The 13,192-nt window shown below is 44.0% G+C and overlaps 1 protein-coding gene across 2 annotated transcripts in view; it reads left to right on the top strand.

Moving 5' to 3' along the window:
* The window catches only part of MCC (MCC regulator of Wnt signaling pathway), a 356,867-nt gene that overhangs the window by 42,608 nt on the left and 301,067 nt on the right, over positions 1-13,192 (top strand). For both annotated transcript variants that reach the window (XM_048849771.2, XM_048849772.2), the window contains exon 2: positions 5,990-6,237. In XM_048849771.2, the coding sequence (XP_048705728.1) occupies positions 5,990-6,237 (248 nt within the window). The remainder of the gene's footprint in view (positions 1-5,989; positions 6,238-13,192) is intronic.

Here is a 13,192-nt window from a genome sequence, read left to right as displayed (position 1 = left end):
TCGAAGGTAGCTGGGAGTGCTGGTAGCGTAGGGCCTGAGGAGGGATTCTACATAGCCAGACAATCCTGCTGTCAGGGTGCCAATGCCTGAGATGATGGGGCGCCCAGGATTTCCAGGTTTATGGATCTTGGGTAGTAGATAGAATATCCCAGGATGGGGTTCCAGGGGTGTGTCTGTGTGGATTTGATCTTGTGCTTTTTCAGGATGCTGTAGTTTCTTTTGGTAACTCTCAGTGGGATCAGAGGGTAATGGCTTGTAGAAAGTGGTGTTGGAGAGCTGCCGAGTAGCCTCTTGTTCATATTCCGACCTATTCATGATGACAACAGCACCTCCTTTGTCATCCTTTTTGATGGTGATGTCAGAGTTGTTTCTGAGGCTGTGGATGGCATTGTGTTCTGCACGGCTGAGGTTGTGGGGCAAGTGATACTGCTTTTCCACAATTTCAGCCCGTGCACGTCGGCGGAAGCACTCTATGTAGAAGTCCAGTCTGCTGTCTCGACCTTCAGGAGGAGTCCACCTAGAATCCTTCTTTTTGTAATGTTGGTAGGGAGGTCTCTGTGGATTAGTATGTTGTTCAGAGGTGTGTTGGAAATATTCCTTGAGTCGGAGACGTCAAAAATAGGAATCTAGGTCACCACAGAACTGTATCATGTTCTTGGGGGTGGAGGGGCAGAAGGCAGAATTCTTTTGCAAATTGGATACAATTAACTTAGGCTTGAATAGAGACTGGGAGTGGCTAAGTCATTATGCAAGGTAACCAAGTGTGCACTCTGGTGACCGTAAAGGTGAATCATTTTCCTTTCAACTGTAGTCCGTCCTTCCCTCATAAAGCATCAGCAGTGAGACAACTATTTCCCCTTGTTTTCCTAACCCCTCTCCCCCCCAACGTTTTTGTTAAACCCTGGATTTGTGCTGGAAATGGCCCACCTTGATTATCATACACATTGTAAGGAGAAAGAAAAGGAGTACTTGTGGCATCTTAGAGACTAACCAATTTATTTGAGCATAAGCTTTTGTGAGCTACAGCTCACTTCATGAGTAGCTCACGAAAGCTTATGCTCAAATAAATTGGTTAGTCTCTAAGGTGCCACAAGTACTCCTTTTCTTTTTGTGAATACAGACTAACATGGCTGTTACTCTGAAACCTGTCATTGTAAGGAGAGTGATCACTTTACATAAGCTATTACCAGCAGGAGAATGGGGTGGGGGGAGAGAAAACCTTTTGTAGTGATAAACACCCATTTATTCATGATTTGTGTGTATAAAAACAAACATCTTCTGTATTTTCCACAGTATGCATCCGATGAAGTGAGCTGGAGCTCACGAAAGCTTATGCTCAAATAAATTGGTTAGTCTCTAAGGTGCCACAAGTACTCCTTTTCTATTTGCGAAACAGACTAACACGGCTGTTGCTCTGAAACCTGTAATAAATTTGTTAGACTCTACGGTCCACAAGTACTCCTGTTCTTTTTGCAGTCATTTATAGTCAGCATACATCATGCGATTTACATCTTCCATAATAAACTCATTTTTAAGCTAAGTGGGGAATTTTTTTGGCTAAAATACACTGTCATCAAGAATGTGGTTTTTTTATTGTTTTTATATTTTAGTTCCACCATAAAAGCCTGTGCCAGGAGGCCTGGTGGGGCAGCTGTTCTGGAATTACAAATTTATAAATCTCCAGGCAATCTATACCTTTTTTTGTATAGAACAGATGGACATTGACTGTAATGTCAAATGGCTGTAGTGTAACACATGTTGTAAATTTATTATATAAGAATTTCAGGTACTTATTCCACACATACAAACTTCCTGCACAATATTCAGAATATTATTGGTTTCCTAAGTAGTATTAAATTAAATTCAGAGTCTTATATTTGCACTATATGAGCAAGAAACTTAATTTTTTTTCACAAAAACTAGAAATTGATGGTATAGGTCCTTTGCTGGTTAGGGAGAGTTTCTCATTCACGAGTGGTAACTAAGCGAGTGAATTTTTTCAGCACTGTTCTAAGGCCCTGAGTCAGCAAAGCATTTATTTTAAGTATTTCACTGAACCAGAGCCTAGATCATTAATGGGAATATCGGATATTTGAACCGTGAGTTCCTGGAGGTACATTCCTTCCTACTGTTCCTCAGGAGTCTCATTGTTAATGGCTATTCCTTTTTTAGGAACCAGTTTTTAATCCATACAGTGTTGTTTTTATCTGGTTAGTGTTGAGGCATTTTTTTTCCATTGTGCCTTATCCTCCCTGTCCTTTCAACTGCTACCATATATTATTCTTTTACAAATTGTGCTCTGTCTCCTTCTGGAGAAAACACAAAAGAAGGATCTTCTTTTGGATGGAAGATGGAAGACATGTAAGCATCTGTGGAAGGTTTCTCCCTCATCGCACAATCATAATCCAAGGGACACTACAATGGCTCTTCCCTCCCTCAGACAAAACAAAGGGTGGCATCAGTGTCAGTGTAAGGGCTAAATTTTATAATTGTACTATAAGAATTGATGTAAACTTTAATTTCATTCTGCCATCCACCCTTTTTGAATAATAGAAAGGAATGACTATCTGAGACTGGGATCCTGTTTCCCATATGCATTATAATTAGGACCTGTTATAAAGTTTAGTTAGTAAAAGACAGGATTTTGTATTGTGTCTATAATAAATAGATTAAAGAAATGTTGAGGGCCTGAAGCCCCAATGTAAATTGTTTTAGTTGTAAGATTTAGCAAGACTTAATTTATAATGTATTCTGTATACCTTTGAAGGTTTCTGTGGGAGATTGTTTGTGTAAATAAGAAATGCATGCATCAGGAAAAGATAAGGTGTAAAAGCCATCACAAATGTCCAGATGGTCAAGAAAAAGTGAGAGACTTGGAAACACCAGGAGACAATCAGAAAATATCCATTGTATCAGAGGCTAAACATGTTAGCAGCATTGACGACCTCAGAGGTGAGGCAGGCACCCCCGAAAGCGAGACAACAAATAGGAGATAACGATGGGAAGCCCGACAATAACCATCAAATGATAACAGCAGAAAATCCCAAGATTAACACCAGTTAAGGACTAATGATTACAGGATGACATTGCAAAATGCATGGACTCAAATGGGAATTTACAAGTATAAAAATGGGGTGTTTTGCCATGGAACTCTGGGTTCAGTCCTGCAAAGCCTCGGAGCATCAGATTGCAACCGGCAGAGCCTAGCTCCTCACTCGTGCTCAATCTAACTGGCCATTAGATTGACTTGAGCTACAACAGACTGGTAACTATAAAGACCATCTGCAGGACTTTTGTGTGTGTGTATGTGTTGTGTGACTGAAAAGCCTATGCTAACTGTTGTATTTTCAATAAATATGGGCGTATTTGCCTTCTCTCTTATAAAAGATCCCATGTGCTTTGTATAGCATAACACCAGTGTCCTTGAATGGTTATTTTTGGCAGTGTGTTTAGTTTGAGTTACATGCATCAATCTTAATTACATTTCATACAAAAAGGTATGCACAGTTATACCTACCCTTAGAATTGATTTTGTTGCAACTTTCTTGTTGCTTTTTGAGATTTGGAGGAATGTGTGGATCTGAATTAAGAGTTTTCCTTCCCTTTTGTCACTTTCATTGAACAATTGGAACAACTATTAAAAAAGTAATCAGAAAGTCTGAGAACAGGCTTGAAACCGACTATTCAAAATAATATTTCTCCTTTCTTTTTTCTCTCCCTCCTTGGGTTTTTAACTTACTGCTTTACCTCTCCTGAGTGAAATGGAAACTGGAGCACTCATCCATCTTCTGAGAGATTAGTTTAAATATTATCTATTCCTGATACTTACCTGTGAGAACTATCTAACAGGATACTGTAATGCGTGGTTTCCAAACTTTTTGCTTTCATGATGCCATTTTGAAACTTACTTCTTTCTTGTGACCCCAGACAGCAACACAGCAACCAAAGAATCCACACATTAAGTACCGGTACTTTATTTAGTGCTGTCTAATGTGACATATGGGCTTGATAGAAATTGCACATCTAATCAGTAGATCAGTATCAAGACTTGATGGACACAAGTGTACTGAATCCAGCTTCACACAAATGTGTGCTTGCAAATGGCACTATCAGTTTCAAGTCAAGTGTTCAGAGTTCAGGGTGTTCATTCTTGACAGTGAACCAGAACTCTGGGAGAGAACGTTTGGGCATGTATTCCTTGAAGAATTTGTTGGGGACACTGGGGCATGGCCACTAGGTAACTTGAGGGGATGGAAGACTACGAGTGTCGATGAAGCCCCCTCGCACTAGGCCCAGGTGTCCTTGGCCCCCCCTCCACCTGGAGGCACTCGCAGCAGCTCTGCGTACTAGGCCTAAGTATCCTTGGCCCCCCCGCCTGGAGGCACACACAGCAGTTATGCTGAGGATCTGCAACAATATGTTGCAGAGTCAGACTGTCTGAAACTAAGCAAGGCCAAACAGGGCAGATATGGAAGAACAATGCTGAATAAAGCAGCTTTATGTATGTTTTAAGAAATGATACAGAGCACAAGTGCACTAGCTGGGAACTGGATTGGCTGGCTATATGGATACTTAGGGCAGCTTGCCATTGGATAAGTATGCTGGGAAAAAGGATGTATAAAACCTGTGTAACTTCCTGCTTTGTGTGCAGGATTTGAGATTTTATTCTCCTTGTACCTTTTTGCAGCTGCAAATAAACTTTTCTGCTTCTCCACCCCATTGTGATTATTGGGTGTAGCACACCGGGTAGCGAACCAACTCCAGCTGTTGTTTAGCCTCTCGGCACTGGGTGCCGGCAACAAATTGATCACAGAAAATTTTGCTTAGCTGTTCAATTTCAGCTACTGGCAGAGCCATGGCATCACTGAAAGGCTTGCACTGAAAGGCTTGCATCCAAGGATACTTTGTCATGTCCACACTGGGGAAAAAGGATGCAAACTGTTCCTCTCTGACTGAGATGCTCAGTCATCACCTGTGTCTGCAAGGAACTTGCAGCACAGAGACAGTGACTTAGAATGATTCTTTATCGAGTGCCAACAGGGTACTCTTGTTGGGATAAAAGAAAATATGGGTCTTGCCTTAAGGTGCTTACAAGCCAATGCAGATTTCCATCGCAGAAAAGGTTAGCACAGGCTCCTACCAACTCAAGCAGAGAGGAGGCTCTGTTGATAAGGTTGCTGCTCACAAAGAACTGGATTCAAGTCTTTCACTTGGATGCTTGCACAGCCAGATGTGCAAATGGCAAAATGGTGTCTGCACAGCCACCTCCCCACAGCCAACATGCCTGCACCTGTTTCACCAATGCCATGCCAAGAAGCTGCTTTTTTACACTCACTGTATGTGTGAGATCACGCTGTGTGGATGCCACCATTTTGTAGATTAAAATGGCAGCCTACTGGCGTGGTGTTTGTGGAGCAGGCCTGGATATGTTTGGGGCAGATGGCAGTGTCTCATGGGGCAAATCTGGCTCGTTGGACCCGTGACCCTATTTGGGGTTGCAAATCACAGTTGGGGGAGCATTGGTGTAATAGTGCACGGTTCAGTTCTCATTGGCTCTGTATATCTCTGGTAGTAGAAATGTTAGTAACTTAAAATTGGGGATTTATACATTTAATAATATTGTTTTTAATATTTTCCCCCTTTTCTGCTCTTTCTGTGGTGCGTTTTGCTTCAGCATAACTGAATAGAAATCCAAATCTTTCTGGTAAATATGGTTAAAATCTGGACATACAACTTCATAAGGGGTTGTCGTGTGCAGCTTTGCCAAGAAAAAATGGGAGTTCATAACTTTACTTTGTTCAGGCATTATTCCTGTGATTGAAATCTGCCGACCTCACAGTTCCTTTATTGGATTCACAAAATTCAGAGCTGCTGTATTAGATTTAAATGTCTGTGAATAAATGGATTTCCAGATTAGACAGGGTTAGCATTGTTTTATGAACTAAATTGCTTTTTTCTCCCTCTCCCCCCCCCCCCCCCCCCCGCCCAGGAATGACTTGCTGATGGTGTGCCGACAGTTGAATATGGAGGAGTCTGTTGCTGAGATCATGCACCAACTGGGAGCAGATGAAAATGGGAAAATTTCCTTTCGGGATTTTACTCGGTGCCGCATGCAGCTTGTGCAAGAAATCAGGAAAGAGGAAGTGGAACTTTCTGTGAAATCAGATGACTCTTGTAAAAAGAAGTTGTTAAGGTACAGAATAGCCTCCTGGCCAACGAGCAGTGATAACAGTTTGGGTAGGTACAATTTCAAATACTCCTCCAGGGATAAATAATGAATGCTGATGTCCTGGCTCTGTTAAGTTAATGGGAATATTTCCATTAACTTTACTGGGGCCAGAATTTCACTCAAAGGATTTTGCAAGATCATCAGATAATAGATTTTTATCATTAATAATGAATAAAGTGCCCATCACCATGGTATCTGGTCATGCATCGGACGAAGTGGGTATTCACCCACGAAAGCTTATGCTCCAGTACGTCTGTTAGTCTATAAGGTGCCACAGGACTCTTTGCTGCATTTATGAGAGAAGTACGGAACAACCTGTTTGTAAAACTCATGGGCACATAGATTTGTGACCCTACTGCAGCAACAGGTTCACTTCCCTGAAAAGACGGGAGACAGATCGCTCAGCTGATTGTTAAAGTGCAAGGAAACTTCGGGACTACATTGACTGGAATGCCTGAAGAAATATATAGGTAGAAACATTAAAGACAAGAAGAACACAGTGCCCTCTAGTCCATCTTCCTTATCAAGGAAGTCTTACCCTGTTTCTCAGCTGGTGTCCAATTCTGATTTCCTTAGAATTTAGTATATTTCTGTACGAACATGAGAGTTGCCAGCCTGGGTCAGAAAATCACTTCATCTAGTCCAGTATGTTATGATTGAGGAGAATACAAAATCCTCTCCTTCCCTTCCCCGCTCCCCAAAATAAACCAAACCAAACAAAAAAACCCCCATAACACCTGACCAGATGAGCAATTCTGTACATGAAGTTTATTTAATGCATTTTCCTAAGTGGACAATTGAATTAATATTTTTCTTATCATTGTTGATATATTTTCACAAATTTTTAAGTATGTCCATGAGATGGTAGAAGCAGGCTGAACATTTAAATTCCCTGCCCATGTTATTATTTTCCATTCCATGCAGATTAAGCCTCACTTTATGTCTGTCACTTTGCTTTAGTTTTGGTTATATTTTAGACCTGTTGGAAACTTCATGATTTCTATACAGTTATCCTGCTTTGATTTTTCCCGTGCTCCAGAGAAGTTCAGTGGTCATGCTGCTCTTAAAAACACTTCACAGGGCACAAACATAATATGACCTGGAGCATGCTAGTAGTCCTGACTAATGAGCTACAAGTTTCACTGCCTCTTCAGGGGCACATATCCTCTTTTTATTTAGTCAGGACTTGGAGAGCTAGTGATGTTATTTGAACCTGCTCCCTATTGCTTTGTAAACATTGCTTAAGACACGAGACATCAAAATGTGCTAATTAATACAAATAAACTTGATGGATGATGATTTTTTTGAGGAGGGTGTATTGTTTTTAATAACCGGTGTCTTCAAAGACTGTTTATAGGCCTTTCCTCAAGATTTATTTCCATGTGATGTGTCAGCCACTGTTATCCCTTGAAAGTTTCTATCCAAAGTCCATATGGAGTGCATAAATTACAGAAACTCCAAATTCATTTAGCTGCCACTGAGCAGCAGGGGTCCTGGTGACCTGCAGCAAAGGAATCCGCCTTCTTTGAAGGGACTTTTACATTAAGGAGTTTGTTTGGAGGTTGTACAGGGAGCACATAGTTCAGGCCTCGTGAAAAAGAAGGCCTTTCAGCTATCTTCTTCACAAAGAGGTGCAAAAATATATATGTACCTATTTAAAGTGAAGCTACAAACTTATACTTCCAGTACCCCAATCACTGCATCCCATTACATAGCAACATAAAAGCAAGTGAAAAATAAAATTTCATAATAATTAACTATTATTCCTAACTGATTGTTGCAACTTGACTTCTGTAGATAATCTCGCTTTTCTCTCATGCCGTCATTGACTAGAGAATCTTTATAACATCCCTGCCAGTAAGTATTGTTAACTCCATTTTACAGATGGGGATGCAGCTGAAGCTAGCTAGGGAGGTTAAGTGACTTTCTTCAGGCCAAGGAAGGGGCAGTGTTAATCGTGATTAGTACTCAGAAATCAGACTGTGCCCTCCCCCTCATTCTGTGCTCAGTCAACTGTGACTAGACCACAATATTGGTCAGAGTAATTAACCATTGGGACAATTTACAAAGGGTCATGGTGGGTTCTCCATCACTGACCATTTTAAAATCAAGATTGGATGTTTTTTCTAAAAGATCTGCTCTGGAAATGATTTTGGGGAAGTTCTCTGTCCTGTGTAATACGGGAGGTCAGATTAGATGATGACAATGGCCCCTTCTGGCCATAGAATCTATTAAACCTGTTTCTGCCATTTCATTTAAATGATAGAGTAGGACAGTGGACTGAACCTTCCATTTGAATACATGACAAAGCAGAACACTTTAAAAGTCACTAGAATAACATTTTTCATTTCATCAATGCAGTACTTCCAGGGTTCTCAAAATGCGTTTTGGGTCCAATTCTACACCATTAAAATCAATGGGAGTTTTAACACTGATTTCAAAGTCAGTAGGGTCAAACTGTATACACAGGTGAATATTAAAGTAAGTTTTGTTGCTTAAATGTTTTTTTTTTTTAACACAGTAAAAGTAACAAAACATAGGTAAAATTAACTTTGAAAGTCTACTGTTGGGTCTACTGCAGTATCTGTGTCCAATCTAACTCATCAGAATGGATCTTCAGTAGGAAGTATTGAGAGAATTTCAAGTGTCTCCAAGGGTATGTCTACACTACGGAATAAGGTCGAATTTATAGAAGTCGGTTTTTTAGAAATCGGTTTTATATATTTGAGTGTGCGTCCCCCCACAGAAAATGCTCTAAGTGCATTAAGTGCATTAACTCGGCGGAGTGCTTCCACAGTACCGAGGCTAGAGTCGACTTCCGGAGCATTGCACTGTGGATAGCTATCCCACAGTTCCCGCAGTCTCTGCTGCCCATTGGAATTCTGGGTTGAGATCCCAATGTCTGATGGGGCTAAAACATTGTCGCGGGTGGTTCTGGTACATATCGTCAGGCCCCCCTTCCCTCCCTCCCTCCGTGAAAGCAAGGGCAGACAATCGTTTCGTGCCTTTTTTCCTGAGTTACCTGTGCAGACGCCATACCACGGCAAGCATGGAGCCCGCTCAGATAACCGTCACCGTATGTCTCCTGTGTGCTGGCAGATGCGGTACGGCATTGTTACACAGTAGCAGCAACCCATTGACTTGTGGCAGCAGACGGTGCAGTACGACTGGTAGCTGTTCTCGTCGTGTCCGAGGTGCTCCTGGCCACGTCGGCTGGGAGCGCCTGGGCAGACATGGGCGCAGGGACTAAATTTGGAGTGACTTGACCAGGTCATTCTCTTTAGTCCTGCAGTCAGTCCTATTGAACCATCTTATGGTGAGCAGGCAGGTGATATGGATTGCTAGCAGTCGTACTGTACCATCTTCTGCCGAGCAGCCATGAGATGTGGATGGCATGCAGTCCTTCTGCACCGTCTGCTGCCAGCCAAAGATGTAAAAGATAGATGGAGTGGATCAAAACAAGAAATAGACCAGATTTGTTTTGTATTCATTTGCTTCCCCCCCTCCCCCGTCTAGGGGACTTATTCCTCTAGGTCACACTGCAGTCACTCACAGAGAAGGTGCAGCAAGGTAAATCTAGCCATGTATCAATCAGAGGCCAGGCTAACCTCCTTGTTCCAATAAGAACAATAACTTAGGTGCACCATTTCTTATTGGAACCCTCCGTGAAGTCCTGCCTGAAATACTCCTTGATGTAAAGCCACCCCCTTTGTTGATTTTAGCTCCCTGAAGCCAACCCTGTAAGCCGTGTAGTCAGTCGCCCCTCCCTCCATCGGAGCAACGGCAGACAATCGTTCCGCACTTTTTTTCTGTGCGGACGCCATACCAAGGCAAGCATGGAGGCCGCTCAGCTCACTTTGGCAATTAGGAGCACATTAAACACCACACGCATTATCCAGCAGTATATGCAGCACCAGAACCTGGCAAAGCGATACCGGGCAAGGAGGCGACGTCAGCGCGGTCACGTGAGTGATCAGGACATGGACACAGATTTCTCTGAAAGCATGGGCCCTGCCAATGCATCTATCATGGTGCTAATGGGGCAGGTTCATGCTGTGGAACGCCGATTCTGGGCTCGGGAAACAAGCACAGACTGGTGGGACCGCATAGTGTTGCAGGTCTGGGACGATTCCCAGTGGCTGCGAAACTTTCGCATGCGTAAGGGCACTTTCATGACTTCCTTTCCCCTGCCCTGAGGCGCATGAATACCAAGATGAGAGCAGCCCTCACAGTTGAGAAGCGAGTGGTGATAGCCCTGTGGAAGCTTGCAACGCCAGACAGCTACCGGTCAGTTGGGAATCAATTTGGAGTGGGCAAATCTACTGTTGGGGCTGCTGTGATGCAAGTAGCCCACGCAATCAAAGATCTGCTGATATCAAGGGTAGTGACCCTGGGAAATGTGCAGGTCATAATGGATGGCTTTGCTGCAATGGGATTCCCTAACTGTGGTGGGGCCATAGACAGAACCCATATCCCTATCTTGGCACCGGAGCACCAAGCCGCCGAGTACATAAACCGCAAGGGGTACTTTTCGATAGTGCTGCAAGCTCTGGTGGATCACAAGGGACGTTTCACCAACATCAACATGGGATGGCCGGGAAAGGTACATGATGCTCGCATCTTCAGGAACTCTGGTCTGTTTCAAAAGCTGCAGGAAGGGACTTTATTCCCAGACCAGAAAATAACTGTTGGGGATGTTGAAATGCCTAAATGTATCCTTGGGGACCCAGCCTACCCCTTAATGCCATGGCTCATGAAGCCGTACACAGGCAGCCTGGACAGTAGTCAGGAGCTGTTCAACTACAGGCTGAGCAAGTGCAGAATGGTGGTAGAATGTGCATTTGGATGTTTAAAGGCGCGCTGGCGCAGTTTACTGACTCGCTTAGACCTCAGCGAAACCAATATTCCCACTGTTATTACTGCTTGCTGTGTGCTCCACAATATCCGTGAGAGTAAGGGGGAGACGTTTATGGCGGGGTGGGAGGTTGAGGCAAATCGCCTGGCTGCTGGTTATGCGCAGCCAGACACCAGGGTGGTTAGAAGAGCACAGGAGGGCACGGTACGCATCAGAGAAGCTTTGAAAACCAGTTTCATGACTGGCCAGGCTACGGTGTGAAATTTCTGTTTGTTTCTCCTTGATGAAACCCCCCGCCCCTTGGTTCACTCTACTTCCCTGTAAGCTAATCACCCGCCCCTCCTCCCTTCGATCACTGCTTGCAGAGGCAATAAAGTCATTGTTGCTTCACATTCATGCATTCTTTATTAATTCATCACACAAATAGGGGGATGACTACCAAGGTAGCCCAGGAGGGGTGGTGGAGGAAGGAAGGAAAATGCCACACAGCACTTTAAAAGTTTACAACTTTAAAATTTATTGAATGCCAGCCTTCTTTTTTTTGGGGCAATCCTCTGTGGCGGAGTGGTTGGTTGGCCGGTGGCCCCCCCACCGCGTTCTTGGGCGTCTGGGTGTGGAGGCTATGGAACTTGGGGAGGGGGGCGGTTGGTTACACAGGGGCTGTAGTGGCAGTCTGTGCTCCAGCTGCCTTTGCTGCAGCTCAACCATACACTGGAGCATACTGGTTTGGTCCTGCAGCAGCCTCAGCATTGAATCCTGCCTCCTCTCATCACACTGCCGCCACATTTGAGCTTCAGCCCTGTCTTCAGCCCGCCACTTACTCTCTTCAGCTCGCCACCTCTCCTCCCGGTCATTTTGTGCTTTCCTTCACTCTGACATTATTTGCCTCCACGCATTCGTCTGTGCTCTGTCAGTGTGGGAGGACAGCATGAGCTCGGAGAACATTTCATTGCGAGTGCGTTTTTTTTTTCTTTCTAATCTTCACTAGCCTCTGGGAAGGAGAAGATCCTGTGATCATTGAAACACATGCAGCTGGTGGAGAAAAAAAAAGGGACAGCGGTATTTAAAAAGACACATTTTATAAAACAGTGGCTACACTCTTTCAGGGTAAACCTTGCTGTTAACATTACATACATAGCACATGTGCTTTCGTTACAAGGTCGCATTTTGCCTCCTCCCACCGCGTGACTACCCCTTCAACCTTCCCCCCTCCCTGTGGCTAACAGCGGGGAACATTTCTGTTTAGCCACAGGAAAACAGCCCAGCAGGAATGGGCTCCTCTGAGTGTCCCCTGAAGAAAAGCACTCTATTTCAACCAGGTGACCATGAATTATATCTCACTCTCCTGAGGATAACACAGAGAGATAAAGAACGGATGTTGTTTGAATGCCAGCAAATATACACTGCAATGCTTTGTTGTACAATGATTCCCGAGTACGTGTTACATGCCTGGAGTGGTAAAGCGTCCTACCATGAAGGACGCAATAAGGCTGCCCTCCCCAGAAACCTTTTGCAAAGGCTTTGGGAGTACATCCAGGAGAGCCGCGAATGCCAGGGCAAAGTAATCCTTTCTCATGCTTGCTTTTAAACCATGTATAGTATTTTGAAAGGTACACTCACCGGAGGTCCCTTCTCCGCCTGCTGGGTCCAGGAGACAGCCTTGGGTGGGTTCTGGGGGTACTGGCTCCAGGTCCAGGGTGAGAAACAGTTCCTGGCTGTCGGGAAAACCGGTTTCTCCGCTTGCTTGCTGTGAGCTATCTACAACCTCATCATCATCATCATCATCTTCTTCGTCCCCAAAACCTGCTTCCGTATTGCCTCCATCTCCATTGAAGGAGTCAAACAACACGGCTGGGGTAGTGGTGGCTGAACCCCCTAAAATGGCATGCAGCTCATCAAAGAAGCGGCATGTTTGGGGCTCTGACCCGGAGCGGCCGTTTGCCTCTCTGGTTTTCTGGTAGGCTTGCCTCAGCTCCTTAAGTTTCACGTGGCACTGCTTCGGGTCCCTGTTACGGCCTCTGTCCTTCATGCCCTGGGAGATTTTGACAAAGGTTTTGGCATTTTGAAAACTGGAACGGAGTTCTGATAGCACGGATTCCTCTCCCCAA

The sequence above is a fragment of the Caretta caretta genome, chromosome 5 (assembly GCF_965140235.1).
Source record: "Caretta caretta isolate rCarCar2 chromosome 5, rCarCar1.hap1, whole genome shotgun sequence".
Taxonomy (NCBI): Eukaryota; Metazoa; Chordata; order Testudines; family Cheloniidae; genus Caretta; species Caretta caretta.
The sequence above is the reverse complement of the archived record's forward strand: the minus strand, read 5'-3'. Positions and strand labels throughout refer to the sequence as shown.